At 34.2% G+C, this 27,273-nt stretch overlaps 1 protein-coding gene across 2 annotated transcripts in view; it reads left to right on the forward strand.

The window, feature by feature from the left end:
- ANKRD26 (ankyrin repeat domain containing 26) overlaps window positions 1–27,273 on the forward strand; it is a 107,444-nt gene that overhangs the window by 52,894 nt on the left and 27,277 nt on the right. For both annotated transcript variants that reach the window (XM_033100795.1, XM_033100794.1), the window contains 7 exons: window positions 3,278–3,435; window positions 15,248–15,281; window positions 15,570–15,711; window positions 21,855–22,068; window positions 23,578–23,761; window positions 24,308–24,445; window positions 26,170–27,120. In XM_033100795.1, coding sequence (XP_032956686.1) covers window positions 3,278–3,435; window positions 15,248–15,281; window positions 15,570–15,711; window positions 21,855–22,068; window positions 23,578–23,761; window positions 24,308–24,445; window positions 26,170–27,120 — 1,821 coding nt within the window. The remainder of the gene's footprint in view (window positions 1–3,277; window positions 3,436–15,247; window positions 15,282–15,569; window positions 15,712–21,854; window positions 22,069–23,577; window positions 23,762–24,307; window positions 24,446–26,169; window positions 27,121–27,273) is intronic.

Consider the following 27,273-nt stretch of genomic DNA (forward strand, 5'->3'; position numbering starts at 1 on the left):
TATAACAAATTGTTCAAACAGAAGCAAAATTAGGTGTGCAGATTCATGTTTTTCTCCTTATTTAGACTAAGGCAAGTTATTTTTTACTTCTTAGTTACAATCTAGTGATTTGGGAGTAGCTAAACATAGATTAAGAAGTTTGACAGGTAAATTTTAATTATATTCTAATATTTCTTTGTCCATACTTGATTCCTTCAGGATCAAGTTATTTCACAAACATGTACCCCGACAGAAAAGACATCTGAAAATCAAACTAAGCAAATTAATCTTCCACTTTTGCATCTGCAAAAAATGTCTCAAGATAGAATATATCTGTATATCCAGGACATCCTTGTGTGCAAAAGTATGAGGAAATTTGGACCAAGCAAGGCAAATTAGAGTGGAGAAATGATTTAAAACACAGCACAAATGAGTTAAAGCAGAAGTTTGGTGAGTTTTGTAAAAAATACAAAATTATTGCTTGTTCTGAGGAAGAGCCACTACCAGATAACTCTAAAGAAGGATCAAACTTAAGAGAAATACCTTCTAATTTGTCAAATAATGTACTTGAATGTGAGGACAAAGATAGATTTGGAGTGTTTGTCTCTGCAGTATTCCAAGCACTTCCTGAACAAAAAGAACCCACTCCCGAAAATGTCTTTCCATCTCATTCATACTCTGGGTTCCCGGAATATTCTTGCTAGTCACCTTCTAAGCTTTGTTTAAATGAAGGTAAATTACACCATGAAAATGATAACAAACCAGGTTCTGAACATGTTTTTAACAAAAATGCTGAGAGTTTTTATAGTAATATAGAAAATAAAAAAGTAAGGAACTCTGTAGTTCCCTTTGAAGTGAAAGAAGACCAATAGTTTAATATGCAGGTGACAAAAAATAGGAACCCAAATACCACTAATTGGAAATTAGGCATTGGACATACATCTCAGTGTAGTGATCCAAAAACCCTTCTTGATTTGTGTCTTGCCCGCTCCAATGAAATGCAATTCATGATTCAAATAAAAAGCCACAATTTTTCTGCTGTTTCAAATACTTATATGGAAACAAAACCAAATCAGGACTTGTTCTAGAAGCCATCATATGCAGATAATTGTATTGCTAATAACTGTAAAAGCATGGAAACTGAATTAGAAAATGTAAGTTCTTCTCCACTGTATAGTGACAGAATATCTAAAGTATATCTAAATGGAGAATTACAGCAAGCTATGTGAAAGTTTAAGAATGAGACAGGCATGTTAAAAGTAGAGTTCCTGGCTTTGGAAAAAGAGAAAATTCAAAAAGAGGTAGAGGTTCACTTGTTGCTACTCTGTTTTTTTCTCTATCAGTTACCTGATCCATTCTGATTTTTCACTTTGAAAAGAGTTGTGTATAACATGGGGTTGTCCTAATATGTAATTGTGTTGTCAAATAGATTATTTCTGCTATCTAAATAATAGGAGTTCAAGAAAACATTTTCATAATTTTTGTTCTTAACTTAAGTGTCTGTCAGTCTTCTGTATGAACTGGGAAATTAATTTAGCTATGTACCATGTGACTTTCTGCATTAGAAAAAATATAAAGGAGACTGCTTAAAAAAATGTAATGAGGTTTGGGTTGTCTTTTTTTAATGTATTGGCTTAAATATAAATTGTATTCTATAAACAATAAAATGGAAAGGAACCAATGACTGAGAGAAGGAATATAAACAAATATTCCCAGCTATACTAACGTGTATTATACTCTAGTGTATGCAATCTTTTATATGCTTTACTTTAAAAAGTAAGACACTTAGAATTCCAACATGACCACTTTGAGATTTTTTAATAATAAACATATTTAAATATATATATATATATATATATATATATATATATATATTTTATCACCACTCTCAGATGTTTCTGTTGATTCATACCTTTATATTATGTTGTTTAATAAAGTATGGTACATTTTGACATGCATGATTTTATCATATAGGTAATGTAAACCCTTTGCAAAATATTCAGTATTTAACTCTAAAGGAGAAAACAGTTTTGAGGTGCATTGACTTTTAAATATAGACAAAATTGATATATTCTTTTTCAAAAGAAAAAGTGGATGAGTCCTCCCCCAAACTAAAGCATTTAAATCACTTTTTTAAAGTCACACTTTTAATTGATCTGATGAGTTTGACGAATTCATCTGGTAATTTTTCTGATCCAGCACTATAGAATTCTATAATCTCTTTTGGTGCCATAGAATGCTAGGTAATGCATCTTTAGGAGCTTTGGAAAAATCATCTAACCTTTGGTGTTATTTTCATTTTCAGTAAATATGGGGCTAAAGTATTCAGATAATTACTTCCATATCCTCTAGCTATAAAATTCTATGGTTATTGAATGTGAAATTCGGGGAGCATTACTCATTTTCTAGAATTCTACATTAACTAACAGTTGGTCAGTTTCACTGTGCTCTTGTGTTGTGTAGACTTTGGTTCCTATATTTCATGAATACCATTATGATTTTGCTATCCCCAAGATCTAAAGGAAAAAAAGAGTTGTAAAAGGCAAGAGGGGAAGAATAGCATAGTGCAAAAAGAAGACTTCCTATATTATTAACCACATTCCGAAGCACTATGTCACATCCTCTAAGTCTGGCTGTGTGGTGCAAAATCCAGGTGGTAAAGACAGAAGACAACAAATTTTGTGTCTTGGTCTTATTATTTCTCTGCCTCTGCTAGTCAGATGGGGGAGGGAGTTAGGTAGCAAAGAGTGGATGTGAATAAGAGCACAACATTAAGAAAGCCCTTTGTGAAACAGAAATGAAACAGAATCTACAAAAATTTCAGTGACCTATAATGATACAGTAAATACAAAAATATTTTTATTGGTGAAAGATATGACATTTAAACTCAGAACCTAATGATAAAATCAATTAAAATACAAAAGTTCTTTTTAATGAATAAATTGTTAAATTATCCTTAGTATCAAGTTTTTGTTGACTGAACAAGATAATTCTCCAGGTAGTCCACTAAAAGAGCAGTTTATTCGGGAAAAGAAAAAGAAACAAAACCCCCACAGCAGTGTGAGGACGCACACCTCTGGCCGGAGCTCCAACCGGCTGCACATGTGCAAAAAGAAAAAGAGAGCTCTTCCTCAAATGGCTCCTTATGTCAGTCCTTCTCCCGGAAGTTAGAACTATAAAGTTTTAACAGGAAGTCAGGACTAGAGAGTAACAGGTAGCCCAGCTCTGCCCGTAGACCTCCTAGCTCTGTGGTTAGTCATCTTAAGATGCCAGTTCACTTTTATCACTTTCATTAAAGATTGAAGAAGAAAAGAAGCACGAAAGTAGTGAAATGGAAGTAACAGAACACATATATAATGCTGCTGCTGATGACAGCCGTGGATTAATTCAAGAAAGAAAGAGTGGAAAAACTGATGACCAGCAATTTCCTATTATGGAGAATGAAGATTCTGATAGGTAAGCCTAGAGCAATATTTAACAGTAGTTAATTGTTATTTTCCTATCCAGCAAATTCTAATTTGAGCTAATATTCACGATTAACAAACTTTGTGTTTTTACTAGGGATTTTCAGCCTTGCCCGGTAATCAGAAAATGCAAATTAACCAAATTAATAAAAAAAACTAACAAACAATAAGATACCATTTTTTGAAGTCATAATGATAAATAATTTATTTAAAAAATAACTACCAGGGTTGGCAAATGGGAAGAAAAAGGCATTCTCATACACTATTGGTAGACATAATTTCTTAGACCTCGTTTTGTTACCGGAGAGTGGGCCCTCCTCGGCGAAGTGTACAGGTTATTGGCGTCTTGAGCAAAGAACTGAATGAGATACTGCGATAAAGTAGTGAAAGAGCAGTTTATTCAAAGAGATAGAAGTGGGCCCGAGCAGAAAGCAGTGGCTCAAGGGCCATTGTTAGAAGAGAGTACACTCCAAAGGGATTGGAGCGGGCCTGAGCAGAAGAATGGGCTCAAAAGGCTCAAAGGCTTAAAGGCGCTGACTAGCGAGGACTTGGAGTTTTTATCTCTTTTTTCTCTAGAATGGGCTATTCCTTTCCAGACATGGGACCACTTGATTGACACCTGTGATTGACAAGGGGCGATTACCTCATCTCATTAGACTGCACATGTTCCTTCCCAGAATTCAGTCTGTTATAATGATATTAATGAACTTCTGGGCATATGCATGATATTATAATGATGGGATAATGAGGCCCATGTGAAATGAAGGTTGTTGTGGCCTTTACTGCGCAGGTGTGAGTGACTGGTGTAATCTAGTTGGGTATTTTGTACCCATTTGTTTCTTCATAGGGGTAGATAATTACAGTGAAAAGGGGAAGTTTTGGGTGGAGAGGGGAAGTCTTTTGGGTGGTAGCGTTCTGTGGGTTGTGTTGGATGTGCAGGAATGCAGAGACCTGATGCCTGTCTCTAACTGTCTGCCTTATTTTCTCCTAGAGAGATGTGATCCCCATAAAATCTCTATGAGGGACAGGAGGTCTTTTCTTCTGTATCTGCTTCCTGCTGGGCAGAGGCGTAGGGCTGTCCCTACCTACTGGGGGATTCACGGAACTCTCACCCTATCTGATCTTAGATGAGAGGAAGGGGACCCGAGGTCCGCCTGGAACACTGTGTTGGCTTCTCGGTTGGGCCTAGTAATCTTGCTGGGGTATCATCTATATCCCCAAGGCCCCTGAATGAGGAAAAATAGATTTTAATTAATACATTTAAAAGTGTTGGTTTAAAGAGCAGAGCTCAAAGCTGTTGATGCTACTGTGTTTCCCTGAAAATAAGATCTATCCAGACCATCAGTTCTAATGCGTCTTTTGGAGCAAAACTTAATATAAGACCTGGTCTTATTTTAATATAATATAAGACCAGGTATAATATAATATAATATAATATAATATAATATAATATAATATAATATAATACCGGGTATAATATAGTATAATATAATATAATACCAGGTATAATATAATATAATATAATACTGGGTGTAATATAATATAATATCATGTACTATAATACTGGGTCTTATATTAATTTTTACTCCAAAAGATGCATTTGAACTGATGGTCCGGCTAGGTCTTATTTTGGGGGAAACGTGGTATGTGATGGAAAATCCATCTGCTCTATGGAGCCTGTGGCTACTTAACTGGTTATTCAGGTGACGTTAATTGTCCAGGAGCTGGGCCCAGAACGGGTTGGAAAGAACATTCGGCTTCAGTGATTACATTCAACAAGTATAAATCACAAGCTTTCGGGTAATTATCTAAAGCAGGGGGTAGGAGCTACAAAACTGGGAAAAAAGAAACATTAAGGAGAAGTGTGGGGACAGAGCCCCAAAAAGCAGTTTCCAGGCTCTCAGCCTCACATAGAAAGGTGCTGGCTCAGGTAGTAAATGGCCATCGACTGATCAAATGGCCATCAGCTGTGGCTAGTTGGCCGTCAGCTATAACCAGTGAGCCATTGGGCACTAATATAACTGCCGTTGCTAGGCTAGCAGAAAAAGGGGGACTAGCAAGAAGATGGTGGCTGAGCCTGCAAGTGGAGCAGTGAGGGTTGAGAATTGTGTGGCTCCTGTTTCCTGTGTCTCCAACCCAGCTGCCAGCAAGAGTATAGTGGTGTGACTCCCCTACCTATGGCTCCGTGGGTGTTCCTTTTTGGCCTCACCATATCCTGCGTTCTTATGTGGGGAGCGGGACCAGAGACCCCGCCTGACATCCTACATGACAAGAAGGAAACTTAAAATTTCTGTAGGAAAGAAAACTTAAAAGTTTTTCAGTGGGGGGGCTACTCGTTGGCCCGTGTCAGTTTTACTAAATCTATCAGCAATATTTGACCCAATGAAAACTCTGTCCAGAATCTTTTCATTTGGATTTCAGGACTTTTAGTTTTCCCAGGGAAAAACACCTACTTGGTTCCCCCTGCCTGTCTAGTCTGTCCATTTTGGATTGTTTTCCTTGTTTCTCCTCATCCTCCACCTTTTACACATTCAAGTGGCCCCAGGATTCAGTCCTTGATCTTTTTCTCATGACTTTTACTACCTTGTTTATGCTAATGTTCCCCAAATTTATATCTCCAGCACAGATGTCTCCTTAATTGCAAACCTATATATCAAACTGCCTACTTGGTATCTCTTTTTGGATAGCTATCGGGTATTGCAAACTTAAGATGTCCAAAATCGAACTACAGTACTGATATTCTTTCTCTTACCTGCCCCTAATGTAGTTTTCCCTGTTTGAGTTAATGACAACTCTTCCAATTGCTCTGCCCAAAACTTGGTGTCATCTTCAACTCCTGTCTTTCTCTTTTCACTTACACTTCACATCTGATCTATCAGCAAATCTTGTCAGGTTACCTTCAGAATATATCCAGAGCCAATCACATCTTCCAGGTCCAAACCTGTCTCATCGGTTGTCTAGATTAGTGTAATAGTCAACTAATTGGTTTTTTTGTTTCTTTCTTCTATTCATTCATTCTTCCTTCATTCTTTTTCTTTCTCTTTCTTTCTTTCTCTCTCTTTCATCTTACTATCCCCTCACTCCCTCCCTCCCTCCCACCCACCTTCTCTCTCTCCCTTTTTTTCTTCCTTCCTTCCTTCCGTCCTTCCTTCCTTCCTTTCGTCCTTCCTTCCTTCCTTCCTTCTTTCCTTCCTTCCTTCCTTCCTTCCATCCACCCTCCCTTTCCATCAATTCTAAGCACAGTGGATCTATTAAAGATAAGTCAGATTATGTCATTCCGGTGCTCAAAACCTTCTAATCACCTCCCATTTTCACTCAGAGTACATGCCAAAGTTTTTCCTAATACTCCCTACAAGACCTTACATAGTCTGTTCATCTCAGCTCTCTGTCCCTGTCTCTGACTTGAACTTCTATTTACTAACCTTTGCACTCTGTTCCAACCACACTGAATCTCTCACTATTCCTTAAACACTCCAGGCATACCTGCGTACTTGCTGCTGATTCTCTCTGGAATGCTTTTCCCTCAGATTCTTCATGGCATGCTCTTCCCATTCTTCAGTTCTTTACTTAAAAGGCACTTTCTTAGCAAGACCTTTCTTGGCTTGCCTAATATTTTGACCACTTCTGCCCCTACAGCACATCAAAGTTTCATTTTCTGTTTTAGTTTTTCTCCCCTAACATACTGCATATTTTGCCTGTCTAGTTTATTGTTATTGTGTGTTTACTTCACTCTCATGACCAGGATTTTTGTCTATTCACTGCCATATCCTCAGTATCTAGAAAAGGGCCTAGCAAACAGTACTAGTCAAATATTTACTGAATGAATGGAGCTTAATGTATGTGTATTATTTTAAACATTATGCTAATTCTCACTTACACAAGAAACAAGTTTGATGTAGGTTCATTCTGACAATTTTACCTGTCAATTATATGCATTTAAAAAATTCTTTTTGGCTGTTTCTAATAAGCTACATTCTCTCCATGAATGTTTTTCCATTTAGGGAGAAAAGTCCAATACTGTGGTTACTCACCATTTATTTTTTTACTGGTATTTATAGTAGTTTTAATTAAGGTAAAATGAATCAAAAAGATAGCAAACTTCATTTCTATTTTATAAAGAAAAATGAAATATAGTACTGGTAAATTATTCTAGGACTGTAAAAAATACTTGCCAAAGGATTATGAGCCTTCAATATCCAAAATAAAAAGGTGAAGTTGGAATTTGTTGCTCACTATAGAAAGAGAGCTATGCTGGTCAGGCGCAATATTTTCTACCAGAATAACAGGCTCTTTTTATATATGGTTTTTAGAATAGTAGGGTTTAAGGACTAGTGAACTTTCAGAGGCATGAGTTGTTTGACATCTAAAGCAGCATGGTTATTTGGGTGAGACAGTTGTTGATTGTTTGGCATTCTGAAGCATGTTTATTGGAGTAAGTTTGTCTCTGATTGGCTTTCTTTCAGAAGGAACTGACGTTGATTGGTTGGTGAGTGAGGCCAGTGGTCATTGATTAAACACATTGAAAACTGGTTCCGCAGGCCTCTTGTTACCATGACTACATGTTAATTTCTTTTCCCCTCAAGTTTTGGACGACTTTAACCAAATGTTTTCTGTTTAAAAGTTGCCTTCTGTCAACTATGTTCAAGATGAAAACTTATTTCATATTATATAATTACAGACTTATTTTTGAAGTTTGGGTCAAGAGGAATTGTTTAACAATTACTCTCAGTAAGACCCCTCTTTTTAGATGTTTAGTGTTAACCAGAAGAGTTATCTGCATAACTATATTTTCAAAATATAATTGTTAACTTGCTTTTGTTTTTGATACTTATAGGGGATCATGCTCAACTCCTAAAATAATAATTTCTCATGGGAAATTTCAGTCTTTTTGTAAATTTATATAGCTGTATGATCATGATATTCTTATGCATGCATTTACTACATAAAAAAAGTAATTATAATTTTCTGTTGGTAAATCTAGCTTTTTATAATAGGATTAGATACTAGGCTAAAAGTATACAAAAGTTATCAAATAATTTTGTCAAACAAAATCATTACTAATTGGATTATTGCTGTTTTTGTACTGCATATAATGACAGATGGATATTTTATTTCTTTGAATTCTTATCTTTTTTCCAGCTTTATTGAGATATAATTGACATGTAACATTGTATATGTTTAAGGTATACAGTGCGTTCATTTGATACACTTCTGTTGCTCAATGATTACCACAGTAGTGTTAGTTAACTTCCATCAGCTCACATAATTACCATTTCTTTTTTATGTGAGTACATTTAGATCTACCCTGTCAACTTAAGAAACGTCCAAACCTGTGGAGAAGTTTAATGAGTTTATGTGAGCCAAACTGACGACAATTGCTGGGATTAAGAAAATGCTTTGGAAAATGACAGTTTCGCAGTTTACTTTATGCATTAGAATCAAAGGAGGAGACGTAAGGAGGGTTACATGAAGCCCTTCGGTGGTAGATTAAGGAGGCAGGAGAAAGCAAAACGGGAAAATCTCTGGGATTAGATAAAAAGTAAAATGGAGGGACACATTTCTTTTACATTAGTGAGTACAGGATAGTTAACATTTCCTAGCACATAGAAATGGTATTGGGGAACAAGATAACAATGAGGGGTTCTGTATATGCTCCAGTGTGGAGGGTTGTTGCCGAGGGGTCTGGAAAAAGGGATTACTCTGACATTCCAAGTATAGGTTGTCTTAGATGCAAAAAGACAATAGACAGGCTCACTTAAGGTAAAGGCTGACCTTTGTCAAGGAATCTATAGGCCAAGGATGTGATTACCTGCCACGACCTACTTTTAGTTAGGGATTTTTATGTCCAGACCACTCTGTGGTTAATTTCGGTCTCTAAGTTTCTAGGGCCTGCCATACTCGGCCTCCCCTGAGCTTGTCAGGTTTAGTATGTAGCCCCTTTTTCATCCACAACCCTCATAGCCCCCTTCAAGTATATATGAGTAATACAGTATTGTTAAGTATAGTCACCATGTCGTACATTACATCCCCAGAACTTAGCATCTTATAACATCCCCACATTTCCCCCACACCCCCGGTCCCTGGCTACCACCACTCTACTCTCTGATTCTATGAGTTTGGCTTTATTCTTTTCTTTTTTGTTTAGTTGCTTTTATTTTTATTTATTTTTTAAGATTTTTATTAAAAACATTGCTAACATATATTATTTATTTTCAAGAGTATACTGTAGTGATTCAACATTCATATACCTAAAGAAGTGATCACCATGATAAGTCCGGCAACCATCTGACACCATACCACGCTATCACCATATTATTACTATATTTCCTATGCTGTATATTGCATCCCCATGACTTATTTGTTTCATACTGGAAATTTGGACCTCTTAATTTCCCTTCACCTTTCCTCCCCCTTTAAAAAATTTTTCAATTATAGTTGATGAGTCTGGCTTTTTTCAATTCCACATATAAGTGAGATAATACAGTATTTGTTGTTCTCTGTGTGACTTATTTCACTTAGCGTAATGCCCATGTTCTTCCATATTGTTGCAAATGGCAGGATTTGCTTCTTTCTCATGGCTGAAAAAGATTCCATTGTGTATGTGTGTGTATATGTGTACACACTTATATACGTACATACGTACATACACACATACATACCACATCTTCTTTAGTCATACATCTATTGATGAATACTTAATTTGTTTACATATTTTGGCTTGTAACTAATGATGCAGTGAACTTGAGGGTGCAGATGTCTCTTTGAAATTTTTATAAGGGGTGGGTGCAATGTTCTATAAATGTTTGTTAGGTCCATTTGGTCTAATGTATGGTCAAGTTTAACAATGTCCTTGTTGATTTTCCTGTCTGGATGACTTATCCATTGCTGAAAGTAGGGGACTAATGCCCTCTCCTATTTTATTGTTATCTATTTCTACCTTTAGATCTGTTACTATTTGCTGAATATTTTAAGTTCTCCAATGTTGGGTGCATATAGTATATTTATAATTATTATATCTTCTTTATGAATTGCTCCTTTGTCATTATATAAAGGCCTTCTTTGTCTTGTGTTACAGTTTTTGGCTTACAGTCTGTTTTGTCTGATGTAAGTCTAGCTACCTCTGTTGTCTTTTGGTTTCCACTTGCATGGAATATCTTTTCCATCCATTCACTTTGAGTGTACAAGTGTCCTGAAGAATGAATTGAGTGTCTTGTTGGCAGTATATAGTTGGGTCTTACTATTGAATCCATCAAGTCATTCTATCCCTTTTGATTGGATAATTTAATCCATTTACAAAGTAATTGTTGACAGGTAAGGACTTACTAATAATGCTATCTTATTTTTTTCTGGCTGTTTTGTTGTTCCATTGTTCCTTTCTTCCTCCCTTGCTGCCCTCCTTTGTGAATTGATTGTTTTCCATGGTGGTATGCTTTGATTCCCCTCTCTATCTATCAAAAACCTACCTACTGTAGGTTTTTGCTTTGTGGTTACCATGGGGTGTACATAAAACATCATATAAACATTAAAAGTCTCTTTTATGTTGATCACAACTTGAATTGTATACAGTCTACCCATTTATTCCCCTTTTATGTTTTTTAATGTCATAATTTCCCTCTTTTTACATGGTATATTCATTAACAAATTATTGTAGCTATAATTATTTATAATGCTCTTTTAGCCTTAATATTAGAGTTAATTGGTGAACACACCATCATATTGCAGTATTAGTGTATTCTGAATATGACTATATACTTCCTTTTACCACAGTGTTGCATATTTTCATGTTTTATGTTATTAGTTAGTGTCCTTTCATTTCAGCTTGAAAACTCCTTTCAGCATTTCTTGTAAGGCAGGTCTAGTGGTGATGAACTCCCTCCGCGGTGCTTTGCCTGGAAAGGTCTTTCTCTCTTCTTCATTTCTGAAGGACAGCTTTGCTAGATTGAGTATTCTTGCATGGCAGTTTTCTTCTTTCAGAACTTGGAATATGTCATCCTGCTGTCTCCTGGCTTGCAAGGTCTCTGCTGAGAAATTCACTGGTAGTCTCATGGGGGTTCCCTTATAAGTTACATGCCTCTTTTCTTTTGCTGCTTTTAAGGTTCACTCTTTGTGTTTGATTTTTGACAGTTTTATTATAATAAAACTGTCTTGGAGAGCATCTCTTTGAGTTTGTTTGGTGGCCTATGAGCTGTAGGAAATTGGATGTCCAAATCTCTCCTCAAGTGTGGGAAGTTCTCAACCACTTCTTTTAATAAACTTTCTAACCTTTTCTCACTCTCTTCTTCTTCTGGAATTGCACGAATTCACAAATTGTTTCTTTTGACAGCATCCCATAATTCAAATAGGCTTTCTTCACTCTTTTTCATCCTTTTTCTTCTCCCATGATTGCATAATTTCAAAGCTCTTGTCCTCTAACTCACAGAATCTTCTGCTTGATTAATTCAGCTGTTGATGCTCTCTTTTGCATTATTCATTTAATTCATTGTAGTCCTCAATTCCAGAATTTCTGTTTGGTTATTTTTTATTATTTCTTTCTCATTGTTAAGCTTCTCATTTTGTTTGTGTATAGTTTTTCTAATTTTGTTGAATTGTTTCCTGTTTTCTTGTACTTCACTGAGTTTTCTTAAAACTGCTATTTTGAATACTTTATCAGGTAAATTGCATATCTCCATGTCTTAGGGATTGGTTACTGGAAGATTATTTTGATCCTTTTCTGGTGTCGTGTTTCCTTGATTTTTAAATGTTCCTTAAAGTTTTGCATTGCCGTCTTTACATTTGAAGTAACAGTCACCTCTTCCATTCTTTAATAACTGCCCTCTCCTCTGCATCCAGACTTGTATATTATTTTGCTCCAATGGTGTGCTAGAACTTCCTGCTGAGAACTGGATTTTCACAAAGGCTATCTTGTCTGTGGGTGATTATCTAAAACAGGGCTTTCAAGGGGTTGCAGACATGCTGAGAGAGGCTGGAGCTGGTTCATGGGCCATGTCGGGTCCACCGCCAAGACTGTGGTCTGTGTGCCTGTTACCTGATGCACAGGTGAGACTCCTCCCAGATTCCTGGGTGTGTGGTGCTGCTTCCACAGCTCCCACAAAGGTGCTTTAGTCTGTGGATTGATGCCAAATTGTTGTCAGCAGTGGGGACATGACAAGGGACGGCTCATTCAGTGATGATGCTGACTTCACTCCAACAAAAGTAAAGATTTTCCTTCTAAGATATTTCCCTGATATTTTTCTTCATCTTATATGTGCCTGATGCTACTTTAAACATCATTTATAGCAGAAATCTAATTGTCACTCCCATGTCTAGGAGTCATTGCTTTTAGGCAGTGAAGTCCAAATTTTATTGTGGCATTCAAGGTTCTTCAAAATTTCTTTCCTGACTTACCTCTCACTACTTGCTTCCATTATTGTATACTTTTCCTTTCAAGTTCCTAGCAAACACCTAGATTCTATGTGCCTAATCTTTGTGCTCACATTCTCTAAGTAGAATGACTTCCTCCCATTTCTTTCCCTGCTGACTTTCTCTGTTTATTTTACCTCTTCTGTAAAGCCTCCCTTGCATTCACTTACAGCTTTTCATATGTCCACTCTTAAATATCACATTGTATTATACTTTTATATCTGTCCTCAAAACAAGGACTGTGTATTTCCTTCAAGATGGTGGGTACTTAATAGCTGTTTTGTGAATTAATAAATAAATTAAGACAGTAAGAGTTGGAATTTTACAAAAATTGTTTTATTATTCTTTGTCAGCATAATTATTAGAAAACACTGGCTTTTTTATGGATTTTTTTAAAGAAGCCATCCTGGCTTACATGTGAAGGAAAGTAAGAAAAATGAAAATGAAAACTGTACATAAAATAAACCCGTGATTACACCAATGCTTGAGAAGGCTGATTCACTAACTGATGGTCAACTTCAAGTGAATGACAACAGCTGTTTACATGAAATAGGTCAGGATGATAGAAGGTCAAATCTAGAAATTCTTTATTTCTAGGTCAAAGAATATTAGCATTGATTACTTTTTCTGGAAACAAAGTAGAATAATGTAGTATACAGACCAAGGCAGAGAATTCTCAACTATATCAAGTGCTGTTGAAAGGTTAAGATGAGGACAAGTGATTCTGCCAAGGAGCAGTTTCAATAAATAGTTGCCATAGAAGCCAGACTATAATAAATAAGTGTAAGCAACTCCTTAGGGGATTTTTACTGTGAAAGGCAATTGAGAAATGGATGGTGACTGAAATAGAATGTGGAGTTCAAGATGTTTTTTTCTTTTTTTCTTTCAAGATGAGAGCTTTTAGAGTATGTTTGTGTATTGTTGGAAATGATCCAGTAGAGAAGGACATGTTTATTAAATTTAATTTTGTTTGTAATTCCAAGTATTAGAAAGCTTGTTGATTGGATTACATTACCTTTTAATGGTAAAATGGTAAATTAATCATCCATAGTACATCTATTCCTGTATAGTTTCATGGTAAGAGGTTGTTCATTTAGAATTGTTTCCATAGTGGAATATCCTCATATATTGAATATGCAGATGATTACTTAGAAGTTAATCTATCATACACAGGTTTTTAAAAATTATATAGTAATAAGTATGTAAACATTGAAACTATACTGAATAGAATTTAATTATTCCTTAATGATTCTAGATATTATAGTACCTTTGTCAGTATTGTCATGAATAGCTATGATTTTACAAGGTATTCTAAAGTATTAGGTTATATTAACTCAAATGTTTTTTAGATTCTGGGGAAAATGGGAAGATTTTATTTATGTACAATAGAAAAATAAACTATTAACAATATCACAGATTACTACTTTTGGAATTTAAAATTCTAAAGTATAAAAACCATGCTTTCTGTACCAACAGTGTCATTGACACATACTGTGTGCTGAGTAAGTATATGTCGAATGCGTGAATAAATAGCTGAGTGGATGAATAAACAGCCTGTTGATTAACTTGTTTAGAAAAAGCAAATCTTTAATATACTGAAATAATATTTCTAATATTGCCTAGGTACATAGTCTCTTCATTTAAAAAAAAGTGTAATATTCAGAAATTATTATTTATAATTATAGCTAGAAATGGAATAATAATATAGATTCATTTGCTATCATAGTACTTATAAACACTTAAAAACAAATATTGCTTTCCCAGCAGAGTGTGAAACATATGTTTTGAAGCTAGATATCATGGGTTTGAATTCTGGGTCTGCTATTGACCAGCTGTACGGGCTTGGGCAAGTTGCTTAGCCTTTCTGAGCTTCATTTTCTTCCTTTAAAAATACCTAATATACTGCCTACCTCCCATAATTTTTGTGAGGATTCAAATGCCCATAAGACATGTAAAGTGCTTATAATAATGCTTAGTAGTTGCATGGTAAGTCCTCACAAAGCTAATATCATGATTAATTTAAAAAGGGTTTACTTCATATAAGGACTTAAGTAATGCTTTCCAAATAGGTCTTAGTGCCAATAAAAGTTTGTTTTTATTGAAAATGACAATAAAAACCCTGATATGTTATTTCTTTCTATCAAATAATGCAACTAACAACCATTATGTGTTTTTTTGGTGTGTTTGTATTGACTGTAAGCTTGATCTGAATCAATACTTTGTGTTAATACTATTAGTAGTGTATTTTCTTTATCCCATAATGTTATTCTTTCTATTTATTGTTTAATCCCCCTTATAGAAAATTAATTAAAAATGCACATATTTTATATAAGAAACAATTAGGTTTAGATATTCTTTATATTTTAAATATTCAATATTTACCTGAAAAGAATTTTGTTTTTCAGGTCAGCAAAAAGAACATCTAATGAAGAGATCAAGGTATTGTGAAAAATAAATAATCAAAAATATCATCTGTCGTAAAAAATATTATAAAATATATAACGAAAAAATAGAAAATCTTCCCTTTTTCTAGAGACATTTACTTTGAAAAAGTCATTTAGAAACACTAGTTATTGATAAAAGTAACTTTTTGGTAAAAATCAATTTTTTTAAGAATACCCATGTTTTTGCTTTTATAAAAAGGTGAACATTTATCTCCTCTGTACACTCAGTATATTTTATAAATATTATGGGGGCATTTTGAATAGCAGTGTTATTTATTTGTAGGTCAAAGAGCAAATGAATTCGGTAGATGACCTTGAAGACTTAACTCAATCTTCTGAAACAGTTTCAGAACATTGGGAGTTGCCTTACTCCAATTATCAGAATTCCATGTTGCTAATTGAACAACTTGGCATGGATTGTAAAGGTAGGACCATTGTAAAACTATAAAGCCTTTGTATGTATACTGTAGTAATATATGCACACTTTGTATAGTACTGCTCTGTTGAGTACGGATGTGTTGCAGAGCTATTTATCTGAGATCTGGTTTATATTTAAAATAAAATGAGAGTATTTGTATACCCTCAGTCAAAGAGCTATGGTAATTACCACTGTGCTTTTCTCAGTGTGAATGGCAACACCTAGTGTATTTGTTGATTCTGTCTCTCTCCTATGCCATCACCCGCGGTCAGGTTACCATAATTTCCCTGACAGAATATTGACATAACCTCAGAACTGTTCTCCCTGCCATGCCACCTCCTGGAAACTTGGTGTACATTGCAACCAGAATTATTATATATTTTTAAGATCTCATCATGTTACCCCCTTGCTTAAAACCCAGCTGTTACTTCTCATTGCTATGAACAAGGTTAAAGACCACAATCCTCTAGCTTTATTTGATATAATTTCATATCCTTTCTGTCTCTGTCGCGGCCACTGCCTGATATATTTTTTTGCTGTAATAGAGCTTTTTATTTCCAACAGTGGTGTTTAGGTAAACTATACACTTATGAAGCATATCATTTAATAGTTTTGATGTCCGTATACACATGAATCCATCGCCACAATCCAGAGAGTTAACGTATCCATTACCCCTAAAAGTCTCCTTCATGCCCTTTATATCCCTTATTAAGAGACTGCCAAATTGTTTTGTAAAGTAGTGGCACCATTTTCCATCCCCACCAGCATCATATTAGAATTCCAGTTCCTCCATATCTTAATGGACATTTAGTATTGTCAGTTTTTAAAATCTTAGCCATTCTGATGGATGTGTAATGTATACATCGTTATGGTTTTAATATGTATTTCCCTAATAACGAATAATGTTGAGCATTTTTTCATGTACTTATTTGCCATCTGTATATCTTCTCTGAACTTTGCCTAGATCTTTTGTCATTTTAAAAATTAGACTTTGTTTTCTTATTTGTCGAGTTTTGAGAATTCTTTACATATCCTGGATACAATACCTTTATCAGCTATATTTTTTGCAAGGATTTTTTTCCTAGTCTTTTTAGTCTCTTAACGTCTTTCGAATAGTGGAAGCTTTTCTTTTTGATGAAATCCAGTTTATCCATTTGTTCATTCATGGATTTTGCTTTTGGTGTTCATATTTAAGAAATCTTTGCCTAGCACAAGGTCACAAAGATTTTCTCCTATGTTTTCTTTCAGAAGTTTTATAGTTTTACGTCTTCCATTTAGATCTATGATCTGTTTTGTGCTCTCTTTTACACATGATGCAAGGTATGGATCCAAGTTCATTCTTTTGTATATGGATATCCAGCTATTCTAGCACCATTTGTTGAATGGGCTCTATTTTTTTCCATTACCTGCCATTGTGCCTTTGTCTAAGTCAGTTGACCATATATGTGTAGGTTTATTCCTGGACTCTGTTCTGCCCCATTGATCTATATGGCCATCTTTACACCAATTACATGCTTTCTTAATTACTTTAGATTTATAATAGTTCTTGAAATTAGATAGTGTTAGTCTTAAACAACAGTTTTACTAAAGGTTGTAAATATATAAGTCTTGTGGCCAATACTTTCTCTGTCACAACTAATCAGCTCTGCCACTGTACCATGAGAATAGCCATAGACAATACACAGATTAATGGACATAACTGTACTGCAGTAAAATTTTATTTACTAAAACAAGTCACTTGGCTCACAGATTGGAGTTTGCTGATTCCTATTATGTGATCATGTTGTTTGCTAATAAAGACAATTTTACTTTGTCCTTTCCCAGATGGATGCCTTTTGTTTCTTTATCTTGCCTAATTGCACAGGCTAGAACCTCTTAGTATGGTGTTGAGCAGGAGTAAAAGCAGTCATCGCTGTCTTGTTCCTGATTCTTTGGGGAAAGAATTCAGTTTTTCACCATTACATATGATGTTAGCTATAGAGTTATCATAGATCTTCTTTACCTTACTGAAGAATTTTCCTTGTATTCCTAGTTTGCTGGAAGTTTTTATCAGGGATAGATGTTGAATTTTGTCAAGCGCCTTTGTTTTCCCCTACTGATAAGTTTATATGGTTTATTTTTCTTAGTCTGTTAATATGGTGAGTAATACTAATTCGTTTTTTCACTTTTAAAAAAATAACAGCTTTATTGAGATATAATTCATATACTATACAATTCATCAATGTAAAGTGTGCAATTCAATAGTATTTAGTGTTTTCAGTGTTGTACAACCATCACCATAATCAATGTTAGAACATTTTCATCACCCCCAAAAGAAACTCTTTATCCACTAATAAGTACCTTTTTTAGACAAATTTAGGACTACACCATTCAGAAAAAAATGTTTTTTTCTCACTTGGTAAAAGGCTGAAGTCTTACAGATCTAGTTTGAGTCTGCCTTAAACATAACAAAAAACCCCTTCATTTGTTGTAGTCTTTGAATGGGTGTTTAGGTAAATTGGTCACAGTGGGAGCCACAAACATATCTATCTAGTTGTAATCTTAGTGAAATAGTGAACAAAGTTAATAGTCTTTTATAATGGAATGTGAGTGATATTACAAATGTATGAGGCAGTTAAAGACACTCCCTCACCCCCACTGGAAAAATTTTGCTTCCTGTGATTATAAGATTTGTTTTTATCTGTTAGTTAAAAATTTGTACTTGAGCTGATGTGGAAAGATCTTTTTTTAAAATTAAATTTATTGGGGTAACATTGGTTAGTAACCTCATGTAAAGTTCAGGTGTATAAGCATCTGCATACTCTATTGTGTGCTCACCACTGGAAGTCTACTCTCCTTCTGTAAGTATGTATTTGACCCTCTTTACTCTTAACTGATTTTTGAATGTTAAACGAAACCTGCAAATCTGGGATAAACCCCATTTTGTCATGACAAGTTGTCCTTTTTAATTGTCCTTTTAATGTATTTGATTTGCTAATATTTTGTTTAGAATTTTTACTTCCATGCTCTTGCCACAGTTTTCTTTCTTATAATATCTTTGTCTAGTTTTAGTTTCAGGGTAATACTAGTCTTGGAGAATGAGTTGGGACATATTTCTCAAACTCTTCATTTTTTGAGACAGAATTTGTCTAGAATTGGTGTTATTTCTTCCTAAAATGTTTGGTAGAATTCACCGTATAGACATTTGGGCCTGGAATTTTCTTTGTGGGAAGGTCTTTATCTAGGACTTCAATATCTCTTATAAATACAGGGCTGTTTAGTTTATCTGTTCTTTCTTGATAGAGCCTTTGTAATTTCTGTCTTTCAAGGAATTTACCCACTTCATCTGCGATGTTGTTTATTTACATAAAGTTTATTATAGTACTCTGTTATCTTTTTAATATCTGTAGAATCTGTAGTAATGTCACATTACTCATTTCTGATATTGGTAATGTGTGCCTTCTCTCTTTTCTTTCTGATCAGCCTGGCTAGAGGTTTATCACTTTAATTGATCTCCTGAAAGCATTTGGTTTCAGTGGTTTTTCTGTATAGGTTTTTTTTTTTTAATTTTCTCTCTTATGGATTTTATTTTTGATGTTTATTATTTTCTTTCTTCTATTTGCTGTGGGTTTAATTTACTCTTCTTTTCCTAGTTTTGTAAGGTGGAAGCCAAGGTCATTGATTTGAGACCTGTTTTCTAATATAGACATTCAGTGCTATACATTTCCATGTAAGTACTACGTACTGACTGTAGCATCATTCCACAAAATCTAACATTTTTTTTTTTTTTTTACTTTCATTCAATTCAAAATACTTTCTAATTTCTTTTTTCATTACTTCTTTGACCCAGGGGTATTTACCTGTGTGTTATTTAGTTTCCAAATATTTGAGTATTTTCCAGAGGTATTTTTGTTCTTGATTTCCAGTTTGATTGTCAGGGAACATACTTTGTATGACTTAAATCCTTTTGACTCACTCCTTTTATTAAGGTTTATTTTATGACTCTGAATATATAGTCTTTTTGGTAAGTGTTCCATGGGAACTTGAGAAGAACAGTCGTGTTATGTCCTTGATCACTTTCTGCCTACTTGTTGTATTACTTATTGACTGAGTGGTATTGAAATCCCAGACTGTAATTGTGAATTTATCAATTTCTCTTTGCAGTTCTATCAGTTTTTGTGGCGTGTATTTTAAAGCTGTTATTAGGTGCATAATCATTTAGGATTGTTATGCTGCTTATTAATTTATCATTGTGAAATGCGCTGGTTAATTGCTGGTAATATATTTTGCTCTGAAATCTACTTTGTTTGGTATTATAGCTACTTTAGCTCAGCCTTCTTTTTTTAAGTGTTAGTGTAGTCTATCTTATTTCTATCCTTTTTAAAAATTTGTGTCTTTACATTTAAAGTGTTTTTCTTACAGTTGGCATATATTTGGGTCTTGCTTTTTTATCCAGCCAGACAATGTTTTTATTGAGGTTTTTAGATCATTTCCACTTAATGTGATCATTGATACACTGGATTTGAATCTGTCATCATGTGGTTTGATTTCTGTTTGTCTCATTTGCTCTTTGTTCCTGTTTTCTTCTTTTTCTGTCTTCTTTTAAATTAATAGAGTAATTTTTATGATTTATACTCTTTCTTTTTTTTGGCTTATTAGCTATAACTTTTGCTATTTTAGTGGCTGCATTAGGGTTGGTTCATGTCAAATGACTAAGTTACGATAGTCCACCTTCAAATAATGTTATATAACATCATCTATAGTATAAAAAATTACAGTAGTTTTATTGCTGGATCTGTGGAATTATAGTTTTCATTAAGTTTAGAAAGTTTGGGCCATTTTTTCTTCAAATGTTTTTCCGTCCCTTCCCCCTACTTCTTTGGGGAATTATATGATAGCCATTTGAAGTTTTCTCTCTATTCACTGATGTCAAACTTCCTAATCTTTTATTTTGTGATGTCTAGTATGTGTTTATTTTTATCCAATGTATTTTTCATCTTTGACATTATAATTTCTATTTGTATAAGTGCCATTTGCTCTTTAAAAAAATAACTTCCATGCCTGTACTTAACTTTTTGAGCTTTTGTTTTGAGAGGTAGTTAAGTTGCCTGCAAATAGTTTGATCCTTTCTGGTGCTGCGCTTATGATTTGTTAGGTGAATCCAGAGCTTGGCCAAAGGCTAATTACTCCCCACTAGTCAGAGGCAAGACCTTTCTGACTAACCTGTTCATTGTCCTGTGAGTTATGAGTTTCTTCAGCCTGGCTAATGGGAGTAGACACTGTTCCTGGTGTTGCGTAAGCACCAGGCACTGTTTCCTCTACTGTTTTCAGATGTTGTTTTTTCCCCTGGTCTTGGGTGATTTCCTCACATGTATGCATGGTTCCTTTCTCAACTGAATGCCCTCTGCAGGTCTCCAGGGTCCTTTTTCTGTCTTGCCGTCTTCTCTCCAGTGTTCTGACCTCTGATCTCTCTCTGCTTTGGTTTCACCAGACCCTCGTCAGCTTCATCACCTAATGTAGGGAGTCTGGTGGACTCTACCTCAGTTTCTTCTCCCTGTGGAGTTGCCTGGAAATTCTCTCGAGGCAGTGAGCTGGCACCTTCGTTAGGGTAACTTCATTTGTTTCAGGAATCATTGTCCTTCATTCCCTGAAGTCCAGTCTTGAAAATAATTTTTAAATGTAATTTGTTTGTATTGTTTTTGCTTGTTTTATATAGGAAGGTAAATCAGTACCTCTTACTCCTTCTTGGTAGAAGCCTATTGCAATACAACTTTGGCACATGCTGTAGACTGTTTAGAATGCTCTTCTTTCTCCTTTGTCTCATTGCTTCCCTCTCACCCTGCATTTCTCAGTGTAGCCATCTCTTCCTCAGGGAAATCTTCCCTGGATCCAGTCTAGATCAAGTTCTGTTATGTGATCATAGAACTGTATAATGTCTGTCTGAATTTATAATTATTTTATTTGTCATTTTCCTCTACTAGACTTTGAGCTAAACAAGAGCCAGTGGTCTTGTCTCTTTCATCTGCAGAGCTTAGTATAATGTCCTCCACATTGTAGGTACTCAATATATATTTGTTCAATGTATGAAAGAGTGAGTGTGAAAATGCTGTCCTTTATTTGCAAAAAGTACTCATATATATTATTTCTATTTTTGTTTTCTCTCTGATGTAGATTCTGTTAGCTTGTTGAAAATTCAAGATGCCATTATTTCATATGAAAGATTAATAGAACTTAGAAAAAATCACTGTGAGTCACTTACAGGAAAAATAAAAAAAATGGAAAATAAGGTTAGTGGACTACAAAAAGAGCTATCAGAAACAAAAGAAATGAAATCACAGTTAGAGCATCAAAAAGTGGAATGGGAACAAGAACTCTGCAATTTGAGGTATTAAAACATCTTGGTTTTAAAGAAGTATTTGAATATTTGCTTTCATACTACAGATATATAGGATAAGTTTTACAATTGCTAACTTACCTCCTGGTATTTTATAGGGAAGAAAACTTCTTTAGTATTGTGGAATATAAAATTCTTGGAAATAATACAGCAAGTTCTTAACAGTGCATACTTCTAGTAATAAGTTAATGTGTATGCGTATTCTTTCAAATCGTTATTTGAATGACCATATAGAAGTCCACCATATGGAAACCAAAATTGAATTTTGGTTGTTTTTTTCTATATTATAGTTAATGCTATAAGGAATATCTCGTACATAAACCTGTACCTACATTTCTGATTATGTACTTTGAATAAATTCTTTAATAGGGTATTATTTGGTTAACATAAAAGAACTTTTGAAAAAAATCTTTGATCCATATTTCTAAATTGTTCTCAAGCAAGTTCATATCAATTTACCTTCCCATCAACATAGTCTAAAATGGCCATTTTTCTCAAGAGAGAAAAAATTTCTCAAAAAAATTTATGCAATTTTAGTCTTATTTTTTAAAAAACTTTTACATATTTAAGTGGGTTTTTCCAGGACCCATCAGCTCCAAGTCAAGTAGTTGTTTCAATCTAGTTGTGGAGGGTGCAGCTCACAGTGGCCCATGTGGGGATCGAACCGGCAACCTTGTTGTTAAGAGCACTGCACTCTAACCAACTGAGCTAACTGGCCGCCCCACAGTTTTAGTCTTAATATATGCATAGTATGAAAAGTGATGTTATGGAAAGTGATAACTAATTAATTTTTTCAGCATCTTATGTATAATAAAATTAATTCAAAGGTCCACACTGAAAGCACATATTACTCTCCATTGTTGACTCAGTTAGTATGGATCCTGTCTTGTTCCAAAAGGGATTTTAAAGTGATTTATAAAATAGATAACAATCAATAAGATAATCTGAAAGTGTTACAAAAGAAGAAACATAAAAAGTGTAGAGCAACAGATATTAGACTCTCTAGCGTAGTCTTGGATTACGGTAATCAGCAGATATGAGTTGTGTATGAGACATCTGCAGATGCTGCCTTACACTGTAAATTATTTTCAGGGGTATCTGTCATATTTTGAATATGAAAAAGCTGAAATTTTATTTTTAGTGAATTTATAAACTTGTTTATAAACAACGACTTCTCTTTTTAATTAGTAACTAGATTATCTGTCCTAATGGAGGAGTAATTATGACTATGGATAAAAGGATAACTGTTAGCTCTACCTTTACCAAAGAATTTCAAAATTCCTTTCCTGCGATATTTTTCGTTGCTACCTTTCAGGTATATATATCTTTTGGAAGAGATTGAAGTGAGAAATAAAAAAACATGAGATCTAGATAGGAAAAAAATTTGAGAACTTAGAAATTTCTTTAGGATAGTAAACCAACCTATGTAGAACCAGATCATAAAATGAACTTTTTATTTTCTAATCAAATGAAATTTAAGATAAGTGTATTTAACTGCAGATTTACCTTACAACAAGAAAAAGAGAAAAGAAGAAACACTGATATGTTATATAAAAAAATCAGGGAGCAGTTAAGAAAAAAAGAAGAGCAATATAGTAAAGAAGTGGACATGAAACAACAACTTGAAATCACTCTTCGAACACTAGATATGGAATTGAAGACTGTAAGAAATAATTTCAATCAGGTAAATTCATCTTTAGTAAAAATTTCATAATTCTAAAAGTATTTCATCCATATTTATAATATTCCTTCGATTTGATGTATATTATTTAGGTTTAAAACAAATCAAAATGTTATTTCGTTCAAAATATGAACTGAGACATTTATCTGTAACTACAATTTTAATTTATTTCAGTTTTGGGCATCTAATAGATGCTCTGTATATGTTTTCTAAATGAAGAAGTAGAAGGTAAATTGAGCTTAATCATCAACACAAATGTTAGCTTTGGCTGTCTTAAATGTTAACATACAGGCTAAATTGCCTTGAGACTGTGATGAAACTAGTCAAATGTTTTGTAAAGAAATGTTATTTCACAATATTATAGCTGCCTGTATTTTTGCTGTGTGACAAATTTAGCTCTCCTTTAAATTCAAATTTGAGTTTTTCATGGAGGATAAAGATCCTTGTGCTTAGAAAAGCTACGTTCTTTTAACGTTTTTTTGAAAGGTTTTTGCCTTTTTTTTTGTTTAAATAGTATGAGACCAAAAACCTAATGAAATGTATCCCTAGGTTGTGGAAGAGCTAAATGACTCTCAGAGGCAACTTTCTCGAGAACAAAATGCCAGAATATTACAAGATGGAATTCTGACCAATCTCCTTTGCAAACAAAAGGAGGTGGAAACAGCTCATAAGAAAATGAATTCTGAGGTATTCTTTTAGTCATTTTCAAATGTGTGTATGTATGTATTTGTGTATATATTTTAAAAACCAACAGTATCAATATGGAATGTATAAAAGATTTTAAAAGCATATATATATATATATATATATATATTATACACACACACATATATGTGTATGTATATATCTGTGTGTGTGTGTGTGTGTGTGTGTGTATGTATTTTTAGGATGTGGCATTTTTGGTCCATTGCAAAAAATGATATTCTTAATTCAAATCCATTTGTCTTCAACAGTCAAGTAGTGACATTCACAGTGGCCTCATCCACAGGGAGGGGTTTTTAATATTTTCCATAGGAAGTAATGAGCTTTCCATAATACAGAGGTTAGTTTTCACTTCCACTGATGGTAAGGAGGAAAAGCAGAGCCAATTCGAAACCATATTTTAGATGTCATTCTCCTACTTTTGAGAAAAGTAACAATTTTCTCCAAGTACTATTTTATTTCAGTCCAAGGACTTTTTGAAGACAATGATATACCATGATATATACTTAATGATAATTTATTGATAAGTATTTTATTTAGTTAAATAGTAAAATGTATTTTACTTTATTTCATATTTGGTACTACTCTTTTTTTTTTCTCAAATATTTTATCGGGGAAGGGGAACAGGACTTTATTGGGGAACAGTGTGTACTTCCAGGATTTTTTTCCAAGTCAAGTTATTGTCCTTTCAATCTTAGTTGTGGAGGGTGCTGTTCAGCTTCAAGTTGTTGTCCTTTCAGTCTTAGTTGTGGAGGGTGCAGCTCAACTCCAGGTCCAGTTGCCGGCAACCTTGTGGTTGAGAGCCCACTGGCCCATGTGGGAATCAAACCGGCAGCCTTCGGAGTTAGGAGCATGGAGCTCCAACTGCCTGAGCCACCGGGCCAGCCCACATTTGATACTACTTTAAACATTATCAAAAGGAAATAAAAGTTATTGCAGCAGCAAATAATCTCATGATTTTCTAAGAAGAGCTCTATAAATTTTACCGTATTTACCATGAGTTTTTTTAAATATGTCTTTTTTTTAATATTTATATATTTCTACTGCAGAGGTAACTGTGGTTTGGTGCAGAAGCACTAATTGTAGTCAGAAGACCTGGGGAAAATTCTGAACTTGCTTATTTTTTACCTCTCCATTCCAGATGGCAATAACTAAATGAATTCTTTGATGTATACAGAAGTGCTTAATACGATGCCATCAGTTATTAGTATAGATGTAATTTTTATAACTTACTATGAAAATATTAGAAAAGTAGAATATCTATAGAATATTCTCAGGAAATAAGAATTTTAGGAAATTTAATCTATCCAAATATATGCAGAATTAATACTCTTACTGTGGGGTAGCTGTTTGTATATTCAAATTATAAGCTAAATTTTAAGTGTAGTGAGATTTATTAATCTTTTATTTTAATCTTTTATTTTATGCCTTTGGGTTTGCCTTTCCAATTCTGAGACTCTTAAAAATTCTCTTATGATTTCTTTTTTACTTTTATGAATTCAGCATCTTATATTAAATTTTTGAACTTTTGGGAATTTTTCCTTGTACAAATTTGAAGATTTGGGTCCAACTTTATATTTTGTCCATGGGATTCCCACTCATTACAACCTTTTCATTACATAACATGTAGGTTCTTCTTTAATTTCAGAGGATATCATGATATATCATTTCATCGAGTGCTAACGACAAGTCTCCATTGTTTTACTTAGGTTTCTGAGAGTCCTGAAAAAGATCTGTTGCATGAAAACCGCATGTTGCAGGATGAAATTGCCATGTTGAAACTGGAAATAGACACCATGAAAAATCAGAAGCAGGAAATGGAAAAGAAGTATTTGGAGGACATTGCCATTGTAAAAGAAAAGAACGACCGTCTTCAAAGGACAATAAAACTGAATGAGGACACACTAATGAAAACAATATTTCAATGTAATGGACAGCTGAATGTTCTGACAGCTGAGAATACAATGCTAAACTCTAAACTGGAGAGTGAAAAACAAAACAAAGAAAGATTGGAAACAGAAGTTGAATCGTACCGTTCTAGACTGGCTGCTGCGATCCATGATCATGAGCAAAGTCAGACATCAAGAAGAGACCTAGAACTTGCTTTCCAGAGAGCAAGAGACGAATGGTTTCATTTACGGGACAAAATGAATTTTGATATGTCTAACCTAAAAGATAACAGTGAGATTCTTTCTCAACAACTTTCTAAGGCTGAAAGTAAATTCACTAGTCTAGAAACTGAGTGCCATCACACAAGAGTTGCTCTTAGAGAAACAACTTCAGTTTTAGAACGTGTTCACAGAGACCTAAGCCAAACACAATGTAAGAAGAAGGAAATTGAACACATGTATCAAAATGAACAAGATAAAGTGAATAAATACATTGGAAAGCAGGAATCCTTAGAGGAGAGATTTTCTCACCTACAAAGTGAAAATATGTTGCTACGACAGCAACTGGATGATGCTCACAACAAAAGTGACAATAAAGAAAAGACAGTAATTAATATCCAAGACCAGTTTCAGGATATCATAAAAATACTTCGAGCTGAAAGTGAAAAACAAGGTCGTATGCTAGAAGAAAGAAATAAAGAGTTAATCAAAGAATGTAATCATTTAAAAGAAAGAATTAGTCAATATGAAACTGATAAAGCAGAAAGAGAGGTAAATATCCAGAAAGAAATAATTTTCAAATTTCCTGAAAGAAAATTCAAAGTAATATTTGATGTTGGCCGAATGTTGAATCTAGTTGAATATTAAAAATATATAGACTATAAATGTATTTGCTTTATCAGCTTAAAAGCAGACATTGTGTCC

The sequence above is a fragment of the Rhinolophus ferrumequinum genome (assembly GCF_004115265.2).
Source record: "Rhinolophus ferrumequinum isolate MPI-CBG mRhiFer1 chromosome 5 unlocalized genomic scaffold, mRhiFer1_v1.p scaffold_110_arrow_ctg1, whole genome shotgun sequence".
In the NCBI taxonomy this organism is placed as follows: Eukaryota; Metazoa; Chordata; class Mammalia; order Chiroptera; family Rhinolophidae; genus Rhinolophus; species Rhinolophus ferrumequinum.